Here is a 24,978-nt window from a genome sequence, read left to right as displayed (position 1 = left end):
TGTGTCCTGAGTAAAATATATGTGTGCATACTTGGTGCACATGTACACATGTCCACAGAAGCCCCTGTCAGGGTGCAAAAAGGTGACTAAGGGTATGAGCACACACTTCTGTGTGCCCAGACATAAACTTGGATCTCCCTTGGCTGGGCCAGACCAGGCTGGGCCACTTCCTGGTCACATACAGGCCTCTGGCGATTTGTTGGTGACAGTGTGGGGCACTGCTAAGGGTGCATTGTGGCATGTGTGTGTGCGCATGTGAAAGTGTGTGTGTGTGTGTGTGTGTGTGTGTGTGTGCATGTAGGAAGAGGCGTGCGCTCACTTAGACCTTGCTTCTTTCTGTGGTTCGGTTTCTATAGAGACACTTCCTGTGGCAGAGAAAAGAGGTAGTGAGCTGGTGTTTCAGGATGTGAAGGCCCACAGGAGCGGAGCTGGGCTCTCTCTGTTGCCTGCCTGCCACCGTGCAAGCTTTGGCCGGGGCTGCCCACAGTCCCCATGGTGGGCACTCCTCACGGCAGGGACTCGTGAACAGCAACGGCATGCCGGGGAAGCCCAAGCACCTGGGCGTCCCCAACGGGCGCATGGTGAGTGTGGGCTCCAGGCCAGGCCCGGGGGAGGGGGTGGGCACACCCAGGGTGGAGCCCAGGAGGCACACCCGGCAGGGTTGGGGAAGAGCCTGCATGCTGCTAGTGGGCGGGAGAAGTTGGGTACAGACAGGAGCAGGTAGTAGGACCTGGTGCCCTTCCTGTAGGACCTTCCAGATGGCCCTGCTGGGGACCTAAGGCAACCTTGGGCATGACAGCAGAGTACAGTGGTCACAGGCTTCTGGTACCCACTGCTCCCTCTCCTGCCACTTTGGTACCATCTAGGCTGGGAGACCTAGCATGGCCCTTGACCCCTGCACACACCCCCAGAGGCCCCGGCCTCCACATCTCACTTAGCCTCAGCCTTCCCCTACTCATCCCATGTCCTGATGCCCAAAGTCAGGTAAGGGGCAACCTTCAAGTGGGTCACTACCCTTTAGCTAGACCTGCTCCAGAGGCTTCATGCCAGAACTAGTAGTCTTTGGGCAGCCTGGGATGGGTCAGTAGGCTCAGGCCAGCTTGGTACATCTTGTCTTTTCTATTCCTGGGCTACTGGGAAGGGTGGGAGTAGCTGGGCACTAGGATGCCTTGGCTATTACTGCTGCCCCACCCCCTGAAGCCTCTCCCTGGCTGCTTGGCCTCCAAATCAGAGCTTCCCTTGGACAGTCCAGCTTCTTTATTCATTCAGCTAATGGGGCAGGCTGTACTAGGTCTTTCCTCCCTAGGATACCAGCCCACTTGGCAGAACCCCATCTCCAGGAAGGCCAGACGGTGTCCTAGCCTCCAACCTAGCCCCAGCCTAGGACTATGGGACAAGGCCAATGGGCCTAGAGAGACCTGGATTCCACTCTTGGCTCTGTGTCCCTTACTAGGGGTCCTCTCTGACCCATACTAGGGTCCTCTCTGACTCTCAGTATCTTCACCTATAAAATGAGGAAATTGGAACAGATCTTAAAGTCATCTTGTTGAGATGACTAAGTAGAATGATGAATATGAGGCCCTTGACCCATTGTGGGGGCTCCATAAATGTCAGCCCCATGCCTCCCTTCATTCTCAGTACCTCTTCATGGATCCCCTGCCTCACTCAGGAACTGAGGTTTTACCCTCCTAATTCCCTACTAACTCCTAAGGCTTTTCTCCACCTCTCCTTTGTCTAGTGTCTCCTTGTTGCCCAGCCCCAGGCTAGCTTGGTGGGAGAGAGGCAAACCCCTCCAAGCTGACTTAGTCCCCACCTCACTGTCTCTGCCATCAACCTAACTTTGAAAGTTCAAGAACCTACGGTCCTCTCACTCCAACCCAGAGACATGGCACTAGGGTATGCAGGCCAAGGACACTGGGCCACTCCCACGACCTCCCCAGATGGGGTGGGTTGGTGCTGGGTTGGTGCTTTTGAGCAGTGTCCAGGACTTCAGGGCAACTGAGGATGCCCAGGGACAGACCCTGCCTCTGTCCCTGCCACATCAGCCCATGGCTTCTCTACCCAAAAGTCATTCAGAGCAGGGAGGGCACCCACTGCCCCCAACCCTGGAAAGCTCGTAGATGCCCTGGCTCCTTGCAGCAACCTTCACACACAGGTTTATCTTTGCCCTTCCTGGGCCTGTTCTGAACTCTCCCTGTCACCGGTTGGAATCCTGAGGGTCACAGATTGGCTTCTTGCTGGCCATTGGTCAGCTTTCTAAGGCCATGCTCAACTGTCATGGGGAGGGGTGGACAGGCATCAGCATCTGTGGCACAGCACTTATGGACCAGGAGTCAGGCTCCTTCCATGAGTAACCTCTCGAGGGAGGTTCAGAGGAGTAACTGACATGCTGAAGGTAGCCAGCAGGTAGAGGGGCCTGCATCTGAACCCAGACTATCTGACTCAATGCCTTTGCTCTCCCACCTCCCAGAACTGCCTGGCTCTGTCCTCCCCCTCTTCCCCCTGCAACCACCCCACCCACCGCTGCCATCACTCCCTGCTGAGGCAGCTTCATTTGTTAGCCTCGGCTTTCTGCCACTCAGCTTGTCAGGCAGTTGCAATGAAACCTGTCACTTAAAGATGGCTCCCAGCCCCCTCCCAGAGACATCGTTACACAACCCCAATTGCCACTTCATTTGTTCATGCAGTCATTCATTCAGCAACCCCTCCATAGGTCTGCTCTATGCTGGCCCTGTCCTAGGCACTGAAGACCCAAACCCATCATCATAGCCCCTGCTCTCATGCAGCTCCCAGTCTGGCAAGGCACAAAAGATGTGGGTACAAATACCAGAAGAGAATTCAGATTCGGGTAAGAGCCATGGGTCCAGGGTAGAGAAAGCTTGAGGAGGACCTGAGGAGGGAGAACTGACTTCTTGTCTCATTTTGTGCATCATAGTAGGAAGCTCTTGAAAGGATATGCCATCTGGAGGAGGGGATGGCATGGGGAAGCGTCTGGATGTGGGGAAACACAGGGTGTTTGTACAGGGACATGGCCTAAGGGGAAGCTGGGCCTAAAGCCTGGAGAGGAGGGGTTATCATATCCTGTCATTCTCAGGGAGCCCAGGTAGTCATCCCATCTGGGGAGACCTGCAAGGCAGAGCCTACTATAGCTCTGTCTGTATTCTTGGCATCCAGCTCGGGGCTAGGGTTCAGCTCCACAGGATTGGCTCAGGCTGAAGGGGCCAGGCACCCAGGGTTCTCTGTGCACATACCCAGAGAGGATCTTGGGGCCTCCGTTTCCCCTAACCAGGATGAAATGAGATGATGGTACAGAGTGCCCAGCACAGAAGATGCTAAATAATTCGCCCCTTCCTTTGAGGTCTGACCCCTACAGAGGGCAGAGTTCAAGAGGACCCCCTGGGCTCTTTACCCCTGATTGACTTTGCCCACCTGTGTCCAAAGGGCTAAGGCCCTGGGCCTGCCAGCTCCCCTGGTACATCTCCTGCCCACCCAGGGAGGCAGCTTGGTGGAGAAAATAACTCAGGCTCCAGAGTCAGGCACACCTGGATTTTAACTTCAGCTCAGCCACTTCCCCACTGTGTGAGTTCTTTGGGCCTAGGTTTCCTCGTCTGTAAAATGGGGGTAGTAATACCTGCCACGCAGGATAAGGATTTGAGGATAGAGTGAGTGAGAACATGGATGTGTATTGTCCGAGAGTGCCTGCCACACAAGTGGAGCTCAGAAATGTTGCTCCCCACACTCACCTTAGTATTCTTAGATACTAGCGGTTCTGCCAGGCTTAAGAAAAAAAATTATGGCAAACTGAGGCCTGACCATGGGTCAGAGTTTCACCTTCCACCACACCCTTCCTCATCCTTTCTTCCCCTTTTCTCCCATTCACTCACCACTTCTCAGGCAAGTCGGGGTGAGGCAAGGCAGGCCCTGCTCAGCACAACTTCCTTAAGCCTGGCAGCCTGGGCAGGTGGGAGCCCTGGTCAGCAGAGCTCCTGACGGCTCCATGCCAGCGACTTTCACACACTCGCTCACCCTTCCTAGCAGCCCCAAGGAGTTGGAAATGCCGAGCCCCCTTCTGCCCAGGGTGAAACCGAGGTCCAGAGGAAGACGTTGCTTGCCCTTGAGTGGCTGACCTGAAATTGGACTCTATCCTAACTCCCTCCCAGCTCTGGATCTCTCTCCCTACCGCATCTCAGCCCCATCTATACATATCAACAACCAGTGGGGCAAGAGGGGCCGAGAAGCATGACTTGCTGGCCACAGATATGGGGCGTTCAGAAGTAAAGGATCCTTGCCGAAGGAGGTGCTGGGGCCTCATGGGATGGCAGAGGAGGACTGCTAGGGTCCTGATGGCTGCTTGCTAGCACCAGAGCAAGGAGGGTGCTTCATGGGAGGGAGTTCAGGTTGGCTCCCTCTGTAAACCAGACCTGCCCTCTAGGAGCTACCAAATGATAAGGAGAGAGGCCTAGCCATGGGTGGACAGCAGTGTGGTAGGCAGGAGGATTCAGGGAAACTGGTGGTGTTTGTAGGTGACTGATGTCAGTGAGTAGAGATCGGAGAGCAGTCAGTTCAGTGAGGGGAGCAGGAGCAGACACGCAGCAAGAGAAAGCAGTGAAGCAGGAAGCAGGAGTGTGAAGGGGTGTGGGGAACCTAGAAAAGTTTGATAAAGTGTAGGGTGCAGTGAGAAGGAGGGAAATGGGGGAGGCTGAAGGGATTCATTAGTCAGGCCCTGGGCTGCGCTTCGACTGTTAACACAGCAGCTGCTCCACTTCCCAGGGCAGGGAGCTTGGCCACCACCTGAGAGCCAGTCCCACCTAAAGACACACACAGGCAATTCCACACAAGGTCAAGAATGAAACCAAATAGGAGTGTGGGCTGGCTTCTGCCCCAGGCGCCTTTACCCAGTCTGTGGCTCCAGGCCTGCCGCAGCAGCAGTGGGGGCTCTGAGCTAGTGCGCGTATCTGAGTCCCAGGATGGAGGGCAGGCCAGAGAGAGGCCAGTGGCGAGGAGTGGGGGACGGTAGGGGGGCAAGAGGTGGCCATGCGGCCACCCCGGAGGGGAAGGCAGGATGGTTCCAAAAGACCCATGCAAAGGGTGGTGAGAGCAGCCCTGAGGGTGGCAAAGCCACAGAGCAGTTGAGGCTGGTACGTGTGGCATGAGTAGGGCTGCCAGGAAAGGAAGGAGCAAGCTGGAGGTTACCCTGGGTTTCAACTCGTCCTCTTCATGCAACCCAGGAATTGGGACTTTCTCTGGCAGCCCCTGGAGCTGACCCGGAAGAAGGGAAGAAGCCATCACATGGGGGGTGCAGAGGCAGGAGGGCGAGGGCTGGGGCGGGTCAGGAGAGGGCGCCCCTCTCCTGGCAAGCCCCCAGGAGGGGCTTGGTACGCTGGCCAATGGGCTCGGTGCTCGGCCACGCTCTGATCTGTGCTAACTTTCCTCTCCAGTAACGTCTCACCTCCACATTCTAGGTGGGAGACGAGGCTTAGGGAGGAGCCCGAGGGCGTAAGAGTAAAAAAGGGCAGAGCTGGGATTTGACTCTGAGTCTGACAGGCCCCAACACCTGTGCTCCATAGCAGGGCTAGCAAACTCAAAGTGGAGCATGGTCAAGACTAATGTAACAGCAGCAATAACAGTAATGTTCCATGAAAGTTTACTACATATCAGATAGTGTTCTGAGTTCCTTATCTATATATTTAACTTATTTAATCACAGGAATCTTTTGAAATCAGGAGAAGTATTTGCCCCATTTCTGCAGAGAAAGAAATTGAGGCACAGAGAGGTGAAGTGCCTTGTGCAAGGTCACACGGCACAAATTGAACTCAGGTGGTCTGGGGCAGCACTTGCCTCCATAAGTAACATGAATGTGGCAAACTGGCCTCAGAGACCTCTGAACAGAGCATGAGCCCCTTGTAGGGAAGGCAGTCGCTGTTCAATGCCAGCCAAAGTTGTCATGCTGAGGAGAAGCTCTGGGTAGCTGAGGCATCACAGGAGTTTATGTAAAACTCCTGATTTTTAAATGTGGGAAACACCTTTAAACTTAAAAAGAAAAAAAGTCTGAGAGCCAAGATATTAATTATGTACTAACATATTTGCGGGCCAGCTCTGGCTCACAGATATGGAACCTGAGTGTTCCCAGGTGAGAGTGGGGAGCATAGAGGGAGATCCCAGATAGGAGGGCAGGGAGAGGCTTCCTGGGAGAGATGTTTGTAGACCTGTTTCCAGTGGGGATGTAACAAAGGGACAGGTGGTCCCTGTGACAGGACTAGTGGGAAGAGGATGTGAGAGAGAGAAAGGGAAGGGGGGATGATCGGGCCCTGGTGCTAGGAGCCCAGGTAGTGGGAAGAAAGACAGGATGTAGGGAAACTGGTTTGGTGCCTTGCTCTGGTAGTGGCAGAGGTGGCTTCTCCTTGGGACTGGCTGAGTTCAAAGGGCTTGTGGGACATTTGGGCAGAGATGTTAGCAGGAAGTTGGCTACGTGGGTTTGGATCTGGGGAGATGTGGGAGAGGGAAAGGCAGAGTCAGGGAGGGGTGGAGGCCATCTTGTGTGGGTAGGAGATGAGGAGGAAACTGGAGGAGCTGCTAGGAAGGTAGGAAGACCAAGGGAAACCACTGCAAGAGTCATTTTGAAAGGAGAGTTTTTTCTATTTCACTAATGGTTGGATTCCCAGAGAAGTCGGAGTTGTACGTGGGGGGTGGGGGGGGGGGGGGGGAGGATGAAGTTGGTCTCTGCAGCAGTGCTACTCAAAATGTGGTCCATGGACCAGTGCATCAGCATTGCCTGAGAACTTGTTAGAAATGGAGAGCCTCAGACCCCATCCTGGACCTACTGAGCCAGAATCTCTGGAGGTGGTTTCCTACTGGTCATTTTAATACACACTAGAGTTTGAGAATGACTGCTTTACATTCTAAAATTGCATCCTGATCCCAGCCCAAGATGGGGTGGGGCCCATGGTCTCTCAGGGTCTTCCTCTCCAAGAGGAAACAGTTGCAACAAAGAGATCACTGGCTACAGAGACACCTTTCCTTCCTCAAAGACACCAGCAAACATTGATACAGCACTTACCACATGCTGGCCACTGTTCTCAGTGCTGGAAATGTATTAAACTGATTTGATCCTCACAATAGTCCCAGAAGGTAAGTTACTATTATTATCACCAGCCCCTATTACAGATGCAAACAAACAAGTAACAAGTTACTCAGCTAGTAAATGGCAGAGACAAGATTCAAAGTCTGTGCTGATCCTCACCATGCTGTACATCTGGGCTTACCCAGCAAGTGCTGAGGGAGGAGGGAACCAGGGGCAAATGGAAAGTAACTGGCATAAATTCCAGCACACAGTGGTTGGCACATGATGGAAGGGGAGCCGGGAGTAGCCTGAGCAAAATGCTGAGCAAGCAGTGACCTCACTGGGAATGCCCAGCATGGCCCTCCAGGGAGAGGAAAACAAGCTCCAGTCCTGGGGCCTGAGCCCAGAGCTGTCCCTTGAGAATCTACCCCGGGCTCTGCTCTGACTGTCTACCTTGGGTCTCTTATAGGTTCTGGCTGTCTCAGATGGAGGTAAGTGACAGAGGGTACAGAGGAGGCCTGACTGGGGTGGGGGAGGGTATGTGGAAAAGGGTGGGGACACCTCTTGCTATCTTTCCAGGGAAAATACCTACTGATGGGGTTGGGCCAAGAGCTGGGGAAGGCCACAAAGCTCACCACCATTTGTCTATCCACCTACAGAGCTGAGCAGCACAGCAGGGCCCCAGGGCCAGGGTGACGGCCGAGGAAGCTCTCTCAGTATCCACAGCCTCCCCAGTGGCCCCAGCAGCCCCTTCTCCACTGAGGAGCAGCCTGTGGCCAGCTGGGGCCTATCCTTTGAGCGGCTGCTGCAGGACCCGCTGGGGCTGGCATATTTCACTGTAAGCCCTGGGATGGGATAGGGAGGGCAGATGGCAGTGGCCACCAGGTGGGGGGCGGGGGTAGGGTGGCCGGCATGGGAGAGGATATGGATGGAGCTTCAAGCTGGCCAGAGTGGAATTCCTGTGTCAGCTGCCTCATCCAGCCTTTCTTTGGCATCTTCTTCCTTTTCTCTCAGCAGGGAACTTGCCTCTGCCTCCCATTTCCTCTCTGTGCCTTCTGATCTGGCCCCATCTGTCTGTCTGGCCCTATCTGTCTGATTTGGCCTTTTGGCCCTATCTCTATCCCAATCTCTTTGACCGCATCCCCTGACTGGGTCTCTGTGTCTCTGCCTGCCTCTTCCTTCTGTGCACCAGGAGTTCCTGAAGAAGGAGTTCAGTGCTGAGAATGTAACTTTCTGGAAGGCCTGTGAGCGCTTCCAGCAGATCCCTGCCAGCGACACCCAGCAGGTGGGGGAAAAGACAAGCTGGGGCAGAGTGGTGGGACCAGAGCCTGGGTCATGCCCCTGACCTTCACCTGTCCCTCCTGCAACAGCTTGCTCAGGAGGCCCGCCACATCTACCGGGAGTTCCTGTCCAGCCAGGCACTGAGCCCAGTGAACATAGACCGGCAGGCTTGGCTAGGCGAGGAGGTGCTGGCAGAGCCTCGACCGGACATGTTCCGGGAACAGCAGCTCCAGGTGAGTGTTCCCAGGGGCCTCGGTTTGGGATTAGGGGGAGTGGCCTTGGAAGAAAGGACAAGAGGTGGGACCAGATCCAGGGGCGAAGCCCGATTGTCAGGGGTGGGATGGGGTTGGAGTGGCCTACGAGAGGAGCAAATTTGGATTTGGATGCCCGCACCAAAGTAAAATGCAGGGGCAGGGCGCGGGTCAGAGGGCGGTACCAGAGGCTACGGTGGATCAGGGTCTAGGGACGGTGGAGCCTAGCAGAGGTCGAGGCGAGACCAAGAGTAGGCACTGGGCTAGATCAAGGAGTTGCGTGGGAGGGGCTAAGGTCTCAGCTGCTAGGTTGGGGACCCAGCTAATCCTGAGGACAGGGCCAGGTAAACTGGGGGCAAGTCGAGCGCTCCCTTCGGCTCACTGCCCCGGCGCGGGTCCCGCAGATCTTCAACTTGATGAAGTTCGACAGCTATGCGCGCTTCGTCAAGTCCCCGCTGTACAGAGAATGTCTCCTGGCGGAGGCCGAGGGACGCCCCCTGCGGGAACCTGGCTCCTCCAGCCCCGGCAGCCCCGACTCCACCAGGAAGGTGCGGACGAGGGGCAATGGGAGGCAGTGGGCCGGGCGCAGATCTGTAGGGTTGTGTCCACGGTCTGCACGTAGGCTGGGTCCGGCCCCGAGCCAGCGCCTTTCCTCCACCCGCAGAAACCGAAGCTGAAGTCCGGGAAGTCGCTGCCGCTGGGCGTGGAGGAGTTGGGGCACCAGCCTTCTGCTGAGGGCTCTGGCGGCCGCCCGCTCCGCAAGTCTTTCCGCAAGGGTGAGGGTCGGAGGCCACAGACAAGAGTCAGGGTGGGAGTTTGGGCAAGCTTTGAGAATGCCCCCTTCCTCCTATTTGTAAATCTGTGAAAACCGAAATACCCTGTGACCACCACGTTCCCTCGGTGGTTCGGTTTCCAGACTAGAGCCCGGAAGTTTGGGAAGCCCCCTCAGTAGCAACGCTTCCGTGGCCCCAAGCCGCGTTAGACCCCTGTGGGAGGGCTCCAGCGGGGTCCACCTGGCGGTGGAGAAGGGGGTGTAGGGAGGAGGGGCTGTTCTGCTCACTGCTACGTCTCCCCTAGAACTGGCAGCCGGGGCCCCAAACTCAGCCTTGCGCAGAGAGTCCCAGGGCTCCCTCAACTCGTCTGCCAGTCTGGACCTCGGCTTCCTTGCCTTTGTAAGCAGCAAATCTGAGGTGAGCGGCCTGCTGGGGGGGACAACGTGCAGGCTAGGGCCACTATTCATGCCCCTTTGTGTGGCCACCATCATTCCTAGTCATGGTTCCTACTTACATCTTCCTGCTACCAACCCCTTAGCCTCCTCACTTTCTTCCTGTCCTCACCACAATGGGCCCCATGCATGGCATGGGTGTACATTCCCTTTGTGTGTGTGTGGGGGGGGGGGCGCCCAGGTGTACATAACAGGTGTGGGGGGGTCAGTGGGAGGATCTGTCTCTGGGTGTCCTTACACCTGGCATACATATGAGCATATGTTACATACATGTGAGCATACATATGTTCCTGTAGGAGGAGTATCTTTGCCTGCCTAAAAGTGTGCCCTTAGGCATGTGTGTGCATGTGTGCGCCCCGGTGGGCTTACCTGCCTGTGTAACTCTCTGCATGTCCCTGAATATGTACACATGACCTTCCTTCCACCCCTGTCCTGAATCAGAGCCACAGGAAAAGCCTTGGGAGCACAGAAGGTGAGAGCGAAAGCAGGCCAGGGAAGTACTGCTGCGTGTACCTGCCCGATGGCACAGCCTCCTTGGCCCTGGCCCGACCTGGCCTCACCATCCGTGACATGCTGGCAGGCATCTGTGAGAAACGAGGTCTCTCTCTACCTGACATCAAAGTCTACCTGGTGGGCAATGAGCAGGTGTGGACTTGGCCTGGTCCCCAACTCTAACTATCTTCCTGATCCCAACCCCATTCCTATCTGTGCTATGACCTCCACCCCAGTTCCATTCCCATCCTCACCCCCTTCCTAATTCTAATCCTCAACACAACCGTGCCCCGTCCCCCATGCTCAGCTCCAAATCAACCCAGCACCAACTCCTCAAACTCAGACTTCCACTCTCATCCCATGAAAATTCTTTCCCCACCCAATTCCCCTCCTGGTTTCCATTTTTACCATTATCTTCACTGTGATGCTCTGGGGAGGGAGAGTAGGGGAGAACCACTGCCAGAGCTGGGTTTCCCCCATGACCCCCAGAGTCCCTACTGACCATCTTTGAAAGGCCATCAAGGGCACTCAAATGCACCTAGCCCACAAAAAAAGTTTTCTTGAGGAGCAAACTAGAATTAAGCTTTACAGAGGAATGTGGGGGGAAATGTACTTTAAAACAAATCATCCAGTAAGAAGCGTTTGAAGAAAGAATGCTGCATTCCAGGGAGACCCTATAGGACTTCATTCTCCCAGACAAGGCCTAAGGCCCTGCCGGGTAGGTGAGCAGAGGGACCCAGACCTGAGCTCTGTCCTCCAGGTCCACAGGCTGGCGGTAAGCCAGGCAGGATGTGATCAGGGAAGAGGAGCCGAAGCTTCAGAGAGTTTCTAGGGAAAAGTAAGCTTTTCTGGCTGGCTCCGGGAAGACTTCATGACAGAGGCAGCTGTTGATGAGGGGAGGATAAGGATGGGGAGGAGTTTGCCTGGGAAGACTTCATGACAGAGGCAGCTGTTGATGAGGGGAGGATAAGGATGGGGAGGAGTTTGCCTGGCAGAACTGTCAGGAAAAGACATTCTCAGCCGAAGGAACAACTTAAGTGAAGTCTGGATGTGAATAAGAAGTGCAGGGCAAGTTCAGGGGCCTTGAGAGTGGGACTGTGAGGGCAGTAGTGGGAGGATCTCTGCCCACTCAGGCCACCCGGGGAAGACTCTGAAGCCCAGACGGGCCTTCTCATCTGCCGAATATAACTCCCCACCCACACTCCACCTGTCCCTGCAGCAGAGCACAGGCCTTCCCTGGAAGAGGCTGCCTCCCTGCCCTGGGCTGGTGCAGGCAGTGGGACCTACATGGGCAGTAGTCACTACCTACTGTTTATGTACCTACTGTGTGCCAGGCACTGTGCCAGATACTTTATATCCTTCTGGCCTCACAATGGTCTGGGAGAAGAGCTCTTGTTGTAGTGAGGAGACAAGAAGTGTCCTTAGTAGGTGGGGATGCAGAGAAGTGGACAAGTGTCAAAAAAGGGACAAGGTCTGGGTGGCTGATCAAAGGTGGGTGGTGAGGGAGGAAATGCATCCATGGATTTCACATGCCTGAGACAAAAGTGGGCAGCCATCCAGGAAGTGGGTCCTGGACTGGCCTGGCCCAAGAAGAGGCAGCTCCATAATCCAGGACCTAAGCCTGCTCCGTATCCAAGCAGCCTCATTACCATTTCGTGCTCATCCCACCCCCATGTTTCCCATAACTCCGTTTCTTTTCCAAGGCTGTCCAACCTTCTTGCCACCCTTCTCCCTGGCTAGGCTCCGACTCAGCCAGGTGTCTTATTCCATCCACATATCTATCGCTCACCTGCCCATCGCCTTTCCCTCTGACCCGTAGGGATCCCCAGTGGGGGCCATGGGTGGAAGTGAGGTGGTTCCTTCGGATCCTGGGGATCTTTAGGGGTGGGGAGGGAGGGACTCTGAGACCCTGACTGGCATCCGCAGAAGGCTCTGGTCCTGGATCAGGACTGCACCGTGTTGGCGGACCAGGAAGTGCGGCTGGAGAACAGGATCACCTTCGAGTGAGTGCCCCTCTTCCCAGGCTTGGGTCCCAGTTCTGGCTGCTGTACTCCCTCTCAGGTCCTGCCCCTGGTGCTAACCGCGTCCCGGGGACTGAGGTCCCACCCCCAAGTTGTCCCACCTCCGTAGTTTAGGCTCCGCCCCCTCCTGGGCCTTGTCCGGGATGGGTTGGGGGAGAGGCGGGGTCGGCTCTCCGCGGTTCCGCAGCGCTAGGGTCCCGTGCAGGCTCGAGTTGGCGGCGCTGGATCGCGTGGTGCGAATCTCCGCCAAGCCCACCAAGCGACTGCAGGAGGCGCTGCAGCCCATTCTGACGAAGCACGGCCTGAGCCCGCAGCAGGTGGCACTGTGCCTGGTGAGCTGGGGGACAGCAGGGCAGAGGAGGGACAGCGGGGAACGGGCTGCCTGTCCTGCAGGCTGCTGACCTGTTCCCACAGCCAGGCGAGAAGCAGCCGCTGGATCTGGGGAAGCTAGTGAGCTCGGTGGCGGCCCAGAGACTGGTTTTGGACACACTCCCAGGTAGAGAACCAAGGCCCTGGGGCTTGGTCCCCGGAGATGACCCTGGCCCAGAAGGGGTCCAGGTGGGAGGCAAACAGTAAGGGTGGCCCTCTCTGCCATAGGGGTGAAGACTCCCGAAGCTGGAGACACAGCCCCGTGCCGCAGCCAGGTGAGTGAGAGTAAGGGCTCCCCTCCCTCTTCTGCCTACTGCACCTCCCCTCCCAGTTGTGGCTCTGACTCCACATTCTCGCAGGGCGGCCAGCCTAGAACTCAGAACAAGGCCACCCATCCCTCTTCACTGTCCCTCAACTCGATGGCCCAGGCAACCACTGGGAAGCGGCAGACCTGTGACATTGAAGGTACTTTGGGGATGGTGGGAACTAGAGACCAAAAGGGTTGGGGACCATTGAGGGTGGGTGGTACCAGAGAGGCTTGATCTGAGGCTTAATGTTATTGGGGCTGGAACAATGTCCATTGGGGTTGGGGGACCAGAGGGCCTGAAGGGTGGGAGGGGGGCATTTGGGGAGGCTGTGGTCATAATAAGGGCAGTAGAACAGTGGTGGGCTAGCATAGGCAGGTCTGCACTGGTGGGCTTCTTGACTCTGTGGTCACCCCTAGGCCTAGTGGAGCTGCTGAATCGGGTGCAGAGCAGCGGGGCCCATGACCAGAGGGGCCTTCTGCGCAAAGAGGACCTGGTGCTTCCAGAATTTCTGCAGCTGCCTGTCCAAGGGCCCAACTCCCAGGAGGCCCCACCACAGACTGAATCAGAGGTCCAACCCAAGGGGGACCCCTTGGACTCCACTGCCCACTCAGCCCTCTGACAGCTGCCCAACAGTCCAGGCCGGCTGCATGGCACCTGGCGGGCCAAGCATGCCATGGGCCCGCTCTGCATGCCCTGTCTGTGCCATGAGTGTTCCTGGCCACTTCCTGTCACGGGCAGGCCCGCAGGAAGAGCCAGAAGAGGGCGGAGAGTGGGCTCAGAGGAGCCGCACCCCACAGCTGCCACCACTTGGTCCCTTATAGGTTCACTCATCCATCCCTTGCTGCCAGGCCACTGAGGGGAGGTGGGCCTAACCTCTCTGGCGCAGGCATGTCCAGCACAGAAGGATGGCATTGGCAGTGCCAGCCTCCTCACCCTGTGCTAAGCCTCAGCAAGGAGCAGGAGGAGGGGCTGGCCCCTCCTCAGGGAGCTGGTATGAGTAAGGCCTGGGGGTGCAGGCGGGAAGCCCCTCCCACTACTCACATAGGCTCTGCTGGACATATGGATTTTGCAGTTGGCTTGGGGCAGCTGGGTTTGTCCTGGATGTATGATATTGTTATTATAATAGTAATTATTATTCTCCCATGAGGTGTGTTCCTTGGATACCAGTCTACCCTGTGTGCCCCCCCCCCCCAAGCCATACTGCCTCTGTCACCAGGGTCAGTGCCAGGAAGCCCTTGGGGACCTCAAGACGTGCCCCCTGACTTCCTGTTGTCAGACTGTCTCTTCCTGACTGCACAGAGTATTGGGGTGTGAATATGAGAGACAGGGACAGGGAGGAAAGGAGGAAGGGCGAGGGAGGGGGCAAAGGGAGGGAGGGGAAGGCACTTCTGGGGAGCCATGCCTCTGCCACCTGTCATCGCACTGTTCCTCAGTCTCTGGATCTGAATAGAGTACAGCATCTGGCTATTGTCCTCTGCTTCTACTGGGACTGAATGTGTCTCTGCAGACATGGCTGTGGGCTTCTTTGGATGCGTTAGAGCCTTGTAGAGGATACTGGGTGCTGTGGTGGGAGCAGGTTCTGTCCCTTGTCTGCTTTGGCTGGGTGCCCATCCCTGTCCCTAGGTAGCCCACATAGGGAGAGAGAGTGGGGAGGACCTCCCAGAAGGAGGGCCCAGCTTGTGGGCAGAGAAGCCAGACTCAATCCCAGTGCTGCTGAGACAAACAAGGGGACGTGGGAACCTTGAGGGGACACCTCCTGACCACCTCAGACAGGTAAAACTCTCTTCCCCACTCCAGTTCTTTGTGCTTGCTGTCCCGTTTGTCAGGAACTACCCCCCACCCCCACACCCCCTAACATGGCACCTCATCCTTGAAATTCCTGAGAGAAATCAGTGGGGTTTGCTGACCCAATGTGCCTTTCTTCAGAAGTCTAACCCAAGCCTTTCTTGGGGGACTTCAGCCCTCTACCCCCACTGCCCATTTTCTTTGTCTGGGCTGGCCAGACCCTCTAGCTGCTGGGGTGGGCTCATGACCCAGGCCTGGTCAATCAGAGTTTGGTGCAGGGATGATCTTCTGACCCCAGTGAAAATGACAGTCCTTGTCCTTTACCCTTTCCTAGGGATTTGAACAGAGGATACACAGGGAGAGAACCTGCATGTGAATCAAACCAATGCAGGAGAGCAGGACTGAGAGATAGAGGGAGATTCCAAAATTTCCCTGAACATCTAAAGTCAACCACCCCTAGACATTCTCATTTAGGCAAGCCAACACATTCTTTCCATGTGTATGTGCTTGTGACTCTGAGTGGGTTTTCTGAGACCTGCAACCACAAAAGTCTTGCTTCATTGAAGATCTCAGCTTGAACACCTCAGCGGAGTCTTCCCTGGTCACTTGAAGCTGTGGTCTAAATGTTTGTGTTCCCCTCCCCCCAAGTTCATATGTTGAAATCCCAGCCCCAAGGTGATGGTATTAGGAGGTGGAGCATTTGGGATGTGCTTGGTCATGAAGGTGGAGCCCTCGTAAGTGGGTTTAGTGTGCTTATAAAAGAGACCCCAGAGAGCTCCCCCACCCCTTCCACCCTGTGAGGACACAGCAAGAAGTTGGCTGTCTACAACCTGCAAGAGGGCTCTCACAGACACCGAATATGCTGACCCCCTGATCTTGGACTTCCAGCCTCTAGAACTGTGAGAAATAAATTTTTGGATAAGCCACGCAGTCTCTGGTATTCTTGTTATAGCAGTCCAAATGGACTGACACCAGATATGAAGTGCTCCCCAACTTTTTTCTCTACCATGCTGTCCAGTTTTCCTCCTTCACAGTGCTAATCCCACTCTGTAATGACCTTATTTATTTATTCACACTTGTTTGCTGACAATATGATAAACATGCCCTGATGGCAGTGACCTTGTCCATCTTAGTCACTGTTGTTTCCCCTTGGCCTACTGGGCTGACAAATGATTCTGCAGCCTCAGATAGACCAAGTGAAGGAAGCAGGGACAGCAGGGCAGTGGGGGTCCTGGGCAGGGGACTGCATAGCACACAGTCTTTGGCCAGATGGGGGTAGGGAGACAAACCCATGTCCCTTCCCCAATCGGCTGTGGAACCTCCCTTACACTTCCTGGGCCCTGGGGCTTCTCTCTGCAGGCAGAGACACCCTTCCATGTGCCAGGATAGAGAGGAAGGGACACCAGGTAAGAGAAGGGTATTTTCCTAAAACTGGCAGATCCTTCAGGCAAGCCCCCCCTTCACCCACCCCTGCCCTTCTGAAGCCCCAGCAGGGATGCCTATTACTCTTATGGACCAACACATGTGATTGCCCCATGATAGAGGGGGTCATGGGTCAGGTGGAAGAGCCTCGATAGACATTAGCCCCTGCAGGGGAAGGAACATGCATATCAACTCAGGCCCCCAAGTTAGGCATGCTCCATCCTTTATCTCATTTTTGTCTTCATGACAAAATAGCCTGGTGGGGATGAAATCAAGGCTACAGGAGAGGAAGTGACTAGTCCAGGATCCTGCAAAGAATTTGTTGCTGGAGCTTGACCAGCACACAGGCTGTCTGACTCAGGGACATACACCAGGGAGGACCCTGATGCTGTAGGAACCCCTTCTGGGAAGCCAGCACCCTCTGGGGGTGGGGTGGGGAAGGATACATTGATGTGGCTGCTCTAGGGAGAAGAGCATAAAAATTAAAAATGCAGCATCTGACCCGAGCATTACCACCAGAGAATTACTCACTCCCACGTACAGGGTCGCCCTCCCTGCAGGGGTGTCTATGACCTCAAAACTGGCAAACAGCCAAATGTGTGGGGTAACACAAAAGGTGGCAGCGTGTCTGTGTTCTGCAATACCACACAGCAGGTAAAGAATTGGGTACAGCATGTCCTTATGTGGAAAGTTCTCCAAGATGTGTTATTGTTTGGTAAAAGAAAGTAGAGCAATGCACATGACATGACCACAAACATAGAGACACATGTATAAGTATATAGAAAGAATAGAGAATGCTCTAGAAAGACGCATGCCAAGCAGATAAAAATGGGGAGGGGACTAGGATTGGGAGGAGTAGTCAAAGGACACTTTCATTTTAGCTTTAATGTTTTTTAAAAGATGCAATTAAAAATAATTATAATATTTATTTATTGTTTAAGCAAGCTCTATTCTCAATGTGGGACTTGAACTCATAACCCTGAGATCATGAGTTGTATGCTTTATCCACTGAGCCAGCCAGGCATCCCTAAAGATAGTTATAATAGGGGTACCTGTGTGGCCCAGTCAGTTGAGTGTCTGACTTTGGCTCAGGTCATGATTTCATGGTTCATGAGTTCGAGCCCTGCTTTGGGCTTGCTGCTGTCAGTGCAGAGCCCACTTCGGATCCTCTGTCCCTCTCTCTCTCTGCCCCTCCCCTGCTCATGCTCCCTCAAAAATAAATAAAACACTTTTAAAAACTAATAATAAAAACACAAAGAATTTCCCAGGGCCACTTATTTGTCACACTGGGCCACCATCCCTTTCTCCAGAAGGAGAACCAACTCTTCCCTGGGGGCTTCAGCCCACCTGCCACCTTGGGCCACTTTGGCTGGCTGCTGTGTCCCTCTGCCACAATCCCCCAACATGTCCCCTGAAGCTGTCCTGGGCTGAAGGAGACCCAGTTCCCTCCTTCCAGTTCTTGTGCTCTCAGAATCCCTCAAGGTCCTGGGCCCTCACTGCAAAGATGGGGGTCCAGGCCCAGGGGCAAAAGTCACCACCTGGTCAACCCACAGGCCCTTTCAAAGCCACTGCATGGAGCTGGATTCCTTGGTGGTTGGGAAAAGTAGTGGAGTTGCTTCTCCTCCCCCACCAGATGGGAAGACTGGAAGGGAGTTAGCCTATCCACCCAGCACCCAGCATTAAGGAGGGGAGAAAACACACATCTGTTGACTGCTGTGCAGCTCCAGCACCCCCAGTTTACAGAGGACACAGGCAGAGAGAGATATGACTGCCTGGAGGACACCTGGGGGACCCAAGCCTCTAAGAGAGAAACTTATCTCTGGTCCCTTACACTGTTGACAGTCTTAGACGTAAAGCAGTATGGGATGGGCACAGAGAGAGCACAGAGCACACGGTGACCTGGGTTCTGGGCCGGGGTGGGGGCAGGTAGAGGCACCAGTTCTCACCTGGAGCCCAGCTGTAAGTGCTGACGCAGCTGTGGGCGGATTCTTCCAGGGGCAGCCATTCCTACCTCCAAGAGCCAGAGCGCAAGGTGCACCCCGCAGGAGGCCTGGCCTGATGGTCAGGTGACTCCAGTTTCTGGGGGATTAGAGGCTGGAATTTAGCTTCCACAGAGAAAGAAATGCCCAGAGGGGAAGGAACACACATGGTTGGTTATACTGAATCAGAAGCATCCCAGGCCAGGCACAGGCCCATACCGCTACACAAAAACAGGGGGCACTATTGGTATCCCTGGTGGTCCTGGCGGATCCAAGAGAAACAGAACATGACACCTGGGTTTTGTGATTCCTGTGTGGTCCATCTCAGCTCCTATCTGCAGAGAACTGGCTTGGGGATAGAACAGAGGCAGAAAGCCAAGGAGAAGCACCATAGAACAAGCCTCCCACCTCTAGGCCAGCCCAGAATGCTGACTGCCAGAATGAGGCCCTGGCCAGCTAAGAGGGGTGGGCAGCAGTAACCCCACTAGCCAGGTAGGCTACCGTCTTCCAGCCCTTCCGCTGAGGAGTTGAAGGAACCCAGCAGCCAGACCCAAAACCTGGAGTATGGAATATGGAACTGGAGCTTGGAACTGGGAGCCCAGACCCAGAGCACAAAGCCTGGAACTGGAATTGAAGCCCAGACCCAGAAACTGGAGCCAAGAGCCTGAAGTCTAAAAAATTAGAATCTGGAGGGGCACCTGGCTGGCCCAGTTGCTAGAGTGTGAGACTCTTGCTCTCCGGGTTGTAAGTTTGAGCCCCACATTGGGTGTAGAGATTAGTTAAAAATAAAATTAAAAAAAATAATACTAACAAAATAAGAACTGGAGTCTGGTATCTGGGATCAGGGGTTGCAGCCCAGAACCTAGAGCCCAATGCCAAGAAGCAGAGTCCCTGCTCTGCTGGATGTCAGATGCCTGAAACTGGAGTCAGGGGACTGGAGCTCAGATCCTGGAGCCCGGAACCCAGAGCTTGCACCTGAGAATTTATGGTACAGGGCCTACAGCTCCAGGCCCAGAACATGGAACTCAGGACCTGAAGTCTAAAGCCAGATCTCAAAGCTTCAGGTCTGGAACCTAGAAGCTGGAGCATAGGACTACCATCTGAGAGTGTGCTGTCCACAACCTCACCCTCAGGCCTGGTCCCTGAGGCCAGCATGAAAGCACAGAGCTGGAGCCACATGAGGAAGGGAGCTTCAGGGGAAGAGCTGATTTCTGAGAAAAGCCCAAAGCAACCTCAGCTCTTTTGGCCACAGACTTTGGCCTCATCAGTCAATGAGTGACTGGTGCCTGGGCCACCAGGATTAAACATTACACAGGGCACTTATCCCCCAAACAAGGATGGGGCATCCTCAGGTCAGCTGCCCCTGCCCTGGATCCATGGATCTAATGTAATAGAGCATGGGGCACCCAATCTGGAAAATGGGGCTTAGGTGGGATAACATCTGTTAGGCAGCTCAGATTGAAGTCCAGACTGTCCAAGACAGGACAAAGTCAAGAGAGCCAGAGAGGGGTTGCTCTGTTTCCTAAGGGGAGGTGGCAGGTGGCCCCTACTATGTCACCCAGCCCATTGGTGATGCCTTGACCACGCATGCAGAGAGGATGCACCTGTGTGTGTGTGATGCACACACACGTCTGTGTCTGTGTACATTGGGGCTGGCCTGAATAATTGGGTGGAATATTCACTGCTGTGTCCACAATATGCAGCAGCACGCTGACTCATAGTGGGCTTTTATGTTGGTGGAATAAACATGCTGGTTCAAAGAGGCAGGAGGAGCCCTGTTGTGGGATTATAGTGGTCGTTAGTTCTCTCAAAAAAATCTAGTTCATGGAGGGATGGTCTGGAATGTTCGTTTTTCTTCCCTTGGTTGTCCTCAAACTTTAGGTCCTGCAGGAAACTTACATGCAGAAAATTGAGTGTATTTAGAGACCAACTGGATCTTAGCTGAGGACTGGAGAAACAGCGGGTTGTGCCAACTTTCACAGCTTGCTCCATTCCCGGACCAAGCACTTGTTCTTGGGATCATTCTCTCCTCTTCTCAGCAGTCATGTCACTCCCAGAGAAATTGTTTTCATTGGCATGATCAAATTCACTATCTGTCAGTCTGTCACATTCACGTTGGCCATGCTGTCTCAGCTCCCACCTCCTGCTCATTCCCAACCCCTTGCAAGCTGCCCCCGCCCCCAGCACTCTCCCAGGACAGCTTGCCCAGGTCACTACATCTGCTCCGTTCTCACATTACCCAACATCTCTGTGGCATCTGACCCGGCTTATCATGGTATATCTCTCAAAACTGGGAGACAACCCTGGCTTCTGGGGCATCTGCTTTTCTGTTTTTCTTCCTAATCCCTGTCGTACCTGTCGGTTTCCTCACAGGAGTCCCCCCCCTTTTTTTTGCCCTCCCTCAAAGGAGGATGCTCCTCTGGACTCAGCCCTGGGCCCCATCTCTCCTCAATGTGCATATTCTCCCCTGGAGGGTATCATCACAGGCTATGGCTGAGGCCCTTGAGGCAGGCAAGATGCTAAGTCGCTCTGGGCCCCAAGGCCATGACAGGATGCTGGTTTCAACCTGGACAGGTGTGAAAAGAGAGAGGTGACCTAGTTCAGAATTGCATCTTGAAAAGATGACTGGCTGCTGTTTTTGGAGACCGGATTGGAGGGCACAAGGGCAGAAGCAGGGAGAGCATTCAATGAGAGATGGTGGCCCTGACCAGGGAGGAGGTGAAAGGCTTAGGGAGCTCCCACAGAAGGGAAATTGGGGGTATTGGGTGATGGATGAGTGACAGGAGGTGGGGGTGGAGGACACATCAAAGAAGCCTGCTCTGTTTCTGGCTCAGATGGATGGGCCACATGCTGCTATTGAGGCTGGGAACGTGCAGGAGGCCCTGTTTGGGGTAAGGAGCACGTCGTGTGCTTCAGACTCACAGATCCAACTGCTCACCTCAGACGCAGTCTGTACAGACGGTTCTTGGCATCTTCCCTCCCAAACTGCTCCTCCTCCTGGGTGCCATTTCTCACTGTGAGACACCACCCACCACCCAGGCTCCAGGCCCAGAGGTCTGGGAGAAGCCATGGCCAGAGTGCAGGTGGGCAGACAGGGCAGGAGTCATCGTTCAGGGGGACATGCACAGTCTGTCTCCGACAGGGAAGAGACAGGAGGTGAGCAGGAGGGGGATGAGATGAACAGAGGAGCAGAGTCTTGGTCGCCTTCTCCACTGCTCTCAGAAGTCTCGAAACCCAATCTGGTCAGCTCCCAAGTTTCGGTGCTCTTACCAGCACTTAGCAGCCCCCCCCCCCACCAATATACGTGGAAGCAGTCACTGTTCATAGCATTTTGTAATTATATCTCTTGCTGCATTTGATTGATAACTGCCTCTTTCACTAAGCCCCAAGCTTTATGAGAGCAGGGAAGGTGGACTTCAAAATTATCAAAGATCCTAGCTTTATTAAAAAGAAACACCCTTGGGGCACCTGGGTGGCTCAGTCAGTTAAGTGTCCAACTCTTGATTTTGACTCAGATCACGATCTCACCATTTGTGAGTTTGAGCCCTGAATCTGCGCTGACAGCACAGAGCCTGCTTGGGATTCTCTCTCTCCCTCTCTCTCTGTCCCTCCCTTGCTCTCTCTCTCTCAAAATAAATAAAATAAACTTTTAAAAAAGTATCACCCCTAGTTCATAAGGAACACCTTGGATATAACTGTTCCTGCTTAGGATCTGACCTAAGGCAGGGGAGAGGAACAGGGCCTATGGTAGAGGTCCCTGGACCCACTGTGGATGGGCGGGGGGTGGTGGGGGTGGGGGGGTGGTGTGTGCTTGGACCCAGACATACTTTGAGCCCAATAAGACTTTAACAGGGTTTCTGAGCCCGGGGCACCTGGGAGGCTCAATCAGTTAAGCGTCAGAATTTGGCTTAGGTCATGATCTCACGGTTTGTGGGTTTGAGCCCCATGTCAGGCTCTGTGCTGAAAGCTCGGAGCCTGGAGCCTGCTTTGGATTCTGTGTCTCCCTCTCTCTTTCTCCCTTCCCCCACTTACACTCTGTTTCTCTTTCAAAAATGAATAAACATTAAAAAATATATTAAAAAAAAAAAAAAACAGGGTTTCTAAGCCAAAGAATGATTCCAACACAAGAACTTAGCAATGATTGCATTTCCCTGGCTCAGCGAAACCCCTCCTATCCATGCACAAACCCGTCTTACCCAAATCACTCACTCCAGTTTGGAGAGGTTCCGGGACACACAAATGTTCACTACATAAGTTACGATTCATGACAGGACATGATGCAACTGACACTGAGTATAAGAACACAAGAAGGGGCGCCTGGGTGGCTCAGTCGGTTGAGCGTCTGACTTTGGCTCAGGTCATGATCTCACAGCTCTGTGAGTTCGAGCCCCGCATTGGGCTCTGTGCTGACGGCTCAGAGCCTGGAGCCTGCTTCGGATTCTGTGTCTCCCTCTCTCTCTGTCCCTAACCCACTCGCATTCTGTCTCTGTCTCTCTCAAAAATAAATAAACATTTAAAAAAATTTATAAAAAGAACACAAGAAAAGTAACATGTGATGGCAGATGGAAAAAGAGCAAGATGCAGTCTTTCATAGACAATAACACTCAAATAGGTTAAAAAGGCATAGAGAAAAGGATTAAAGGCAGTATTGTTACAACAATGTTTCTGAGAAGCAGGATTGTTTTTATTTTCCTTTTTCTATAAATGGAGACCTTTCTAATAAGCTCCAGGTGGCTGATTGCCCCAGTTCTCCATAATCTCCCAGAACAAGCCGTAAGAATGTATGGTTGATTTTCCAAACCATGGCACTTTTTAAGTGAATGGAGACTTTGGGCCAACAGTCATAAGCCAGGACTTGAGCAGGCAAACCAGGATTTATGGTCACTCTACCCAAAACGAATCCCAGCTGCATCTCTGTTTCCCACCCCTCCCCGATCCTCTGGGGATTTTGTGGCCTAAACTGACACAGCCACAATGTGGTGGAGCCGGGTGGGATCCAAACCCGGGCTAGCCTCATTCTCTGCTCTTAACCATTCAACAGAAAGTCCATTGTGAACACTACCCAGAGGACAACTCCACAATGCTCTGCAAATTAAGGATGAACGACTTAACCCTTATGACATTAAAGGGGAACTGTGCAGAAATGTCCATCTACCTTGATAGGAAAGGCTGGGTCTGTGTCACCCTAATAAATGTGAGATATTGAGTAGGACTGTAACTCAGACGATCCTGAGTGATCAAAGTGCAACTAGTGAGCAAAAGGAGTTGTTGACCTGAAATAGGGCTGAGAATCTAGAGGAGGTGGGGCCATTCTCTTGGTTGGGACACTGCAGCCATCCCAGAGACAGTGAGAAGGGCACAAGAGCGTGAAGAGAATTCACATGCTGAGGGACTCTTCTAGGCACTGAGATGGGTCAGTTAGTTCATTGACTTCAACTCACTGCAAAGGAGGTGCCGATTGCCATTTTACAGGTGAAGTGACTTGCCTCGCACCCCAAGCTGATTCAGGGATTTTAATGACCAGGAGAGAGCTAGCCTTGCCAATCTTGGCTCAGCATAGAGTAGGAACTCAACTCATGTTGTTAGGAATGGATGGATAGACAAATGGCTGGCTGGCTGGCTGGCTAGGTGGGTGGGTGGATGGATGGATGGACGGATGGACAGATGAACGGATAATGTTAGACAGGTTACTCAGACAGTTGCCTAAGCTAGATCTTGAATGGAACCCACTACTGCTGGATCTGTTAAATCCCACTCCTTTAGAAGGAAGCTCCCGTCTCATCTATTTTGTGACTCTGGAGCCCCATTCAGGCTCCACAGTCCCAAGAAAGGGAAACAAGGGAAACAAGAAAGGGAAACAAGCTTCTCAAAGGCTCCCTAAGGGCCCTCTCTGGGTTTCAGGAGGTCTGGAATAGATCTCATAGAATCATCAGCTTCTGAATCTGGATACTCAACTGTCATATATTTCTCCTTTCTCCCACTCTCTTCCTCACCCATTCCACTGCCCAAGTTATCCTGGGATGCATCTTCTCCTCCCCATCCCTCCCCATCTCCACCTGATTCAGACCTCATCATCTCTTCTCTGGACCATCCAGCCTCTTAGCTGGCCTTTCTGCTTCCAGAATCACCTCCTTTGACAGACAACCACTCCAAAGGGACCATTCTAAAATGAAGACCAGGTCCTTCCTGATCTGGCCATTCTCTCAGATGCATCCTGGATTTGTAGTCATGTACTGAAGACCCTCCCTGACTCAATATTATGCAGCCTTTCTGGGTTTCTCTCTTATTACTTCCTCTATCACATGTTCCCTCTCCTTCAAGTGTCCCCCAAGACCTGCAGACAGACTCACAGACATCCAGATGCACGTCAAGGCTACAGAGCATTTGGGTCACTCCGTGTGGTGTCCTGTCAGGCCAAGCATGAGGGGAAGGGGCTGGAGCCATGAAATCCCTGTGGGGACCCTGGGAACAAAGTGCCTGAGTGGCATTAGGGTCTCTGCCTGGGGACAGGAGATGTGTCTGTGCCCTAGCTGGGTCTCTGTCTCTTTCAGCCTAAGTTTCTGTGTAGGGGAAGGGAAAGCCTGACCACAGACTCCCCCAGCAGAGCTGACGATTAGTAATTAACTGGGAGGAATCTCAGGGGTGAGGTTAATTGGGGAACAGGGAGGGTAGCTAGGGTTTTGGGACTTTGCCCTTGACCCAAGGGTATAAAGGGGAGGGTCCCAGCTCTTCCTCAGGCCCCTGGGGCTTCCTTAAGCAGCCGAGCAGGAGCTGAAACACAGAAC

The 24,978-nt window shown here is 53.9% G+C and overlaps 1 protein-coding gene across 1 annotated transcript; it reads left to right on the top strand.

The window, feature by feature from the left end:
• The first annotated feature begins 388 nt into the window (after positions 1-388).
• On the top strand, positions 389-14,148 carry RGS14 (regulator of G protein signaling 14). Its single transcript, XM_007085533.3, has 15 exons — positions 389-581; positions 7,530-7,551; positions 7,720-7,898; positions 8,253-8,345; positions 8,431-8,574; positions 8,997-9,140; positions 9,257-9,368; positions 9,670-9,782; positions 10,259-10,462; positions 12,236-12,312; positions 12,536-12,662; positions 12,745-12,826; positions 12,928-12,974; positions 13,059-13,164; positions 13,424-14,148. Exons 1-15 carry the CDS (start codon positions 537-539, stop codon positions 13,624-13,626), a joined length of 1,698 nt encoding a protein of 565 aa, XP_007085595.1. The 5' UTR covers positions 389-536; the 3' UTR covers positions 13,627-14,148.
• The last annotated feature ends 10,830 nt before the right edge of the window (positions 14,149-24,978 follow it).

The sequence above is a fragment of the Panthera tigris genome, chromosome A1, assembly GCF_018350195.1.
Source record: "Panthera tigris isolate Pti1 chromosome A1, P.tigris_Pti1_mat1.1, whole genome shotgun sequence".
Taxonomy (NCBI): domain Eukaryota; kingdom Metazoa; phylum Chordata; class Mammalia; order Carnivora; family Felidae; genus Panthera; species Panthera tigris.
The sequence above is the reverse complement of the archived record's forward strand: the minus strand, read 5'-3'. Positions and strand labels throughout refer to the sequence as shown.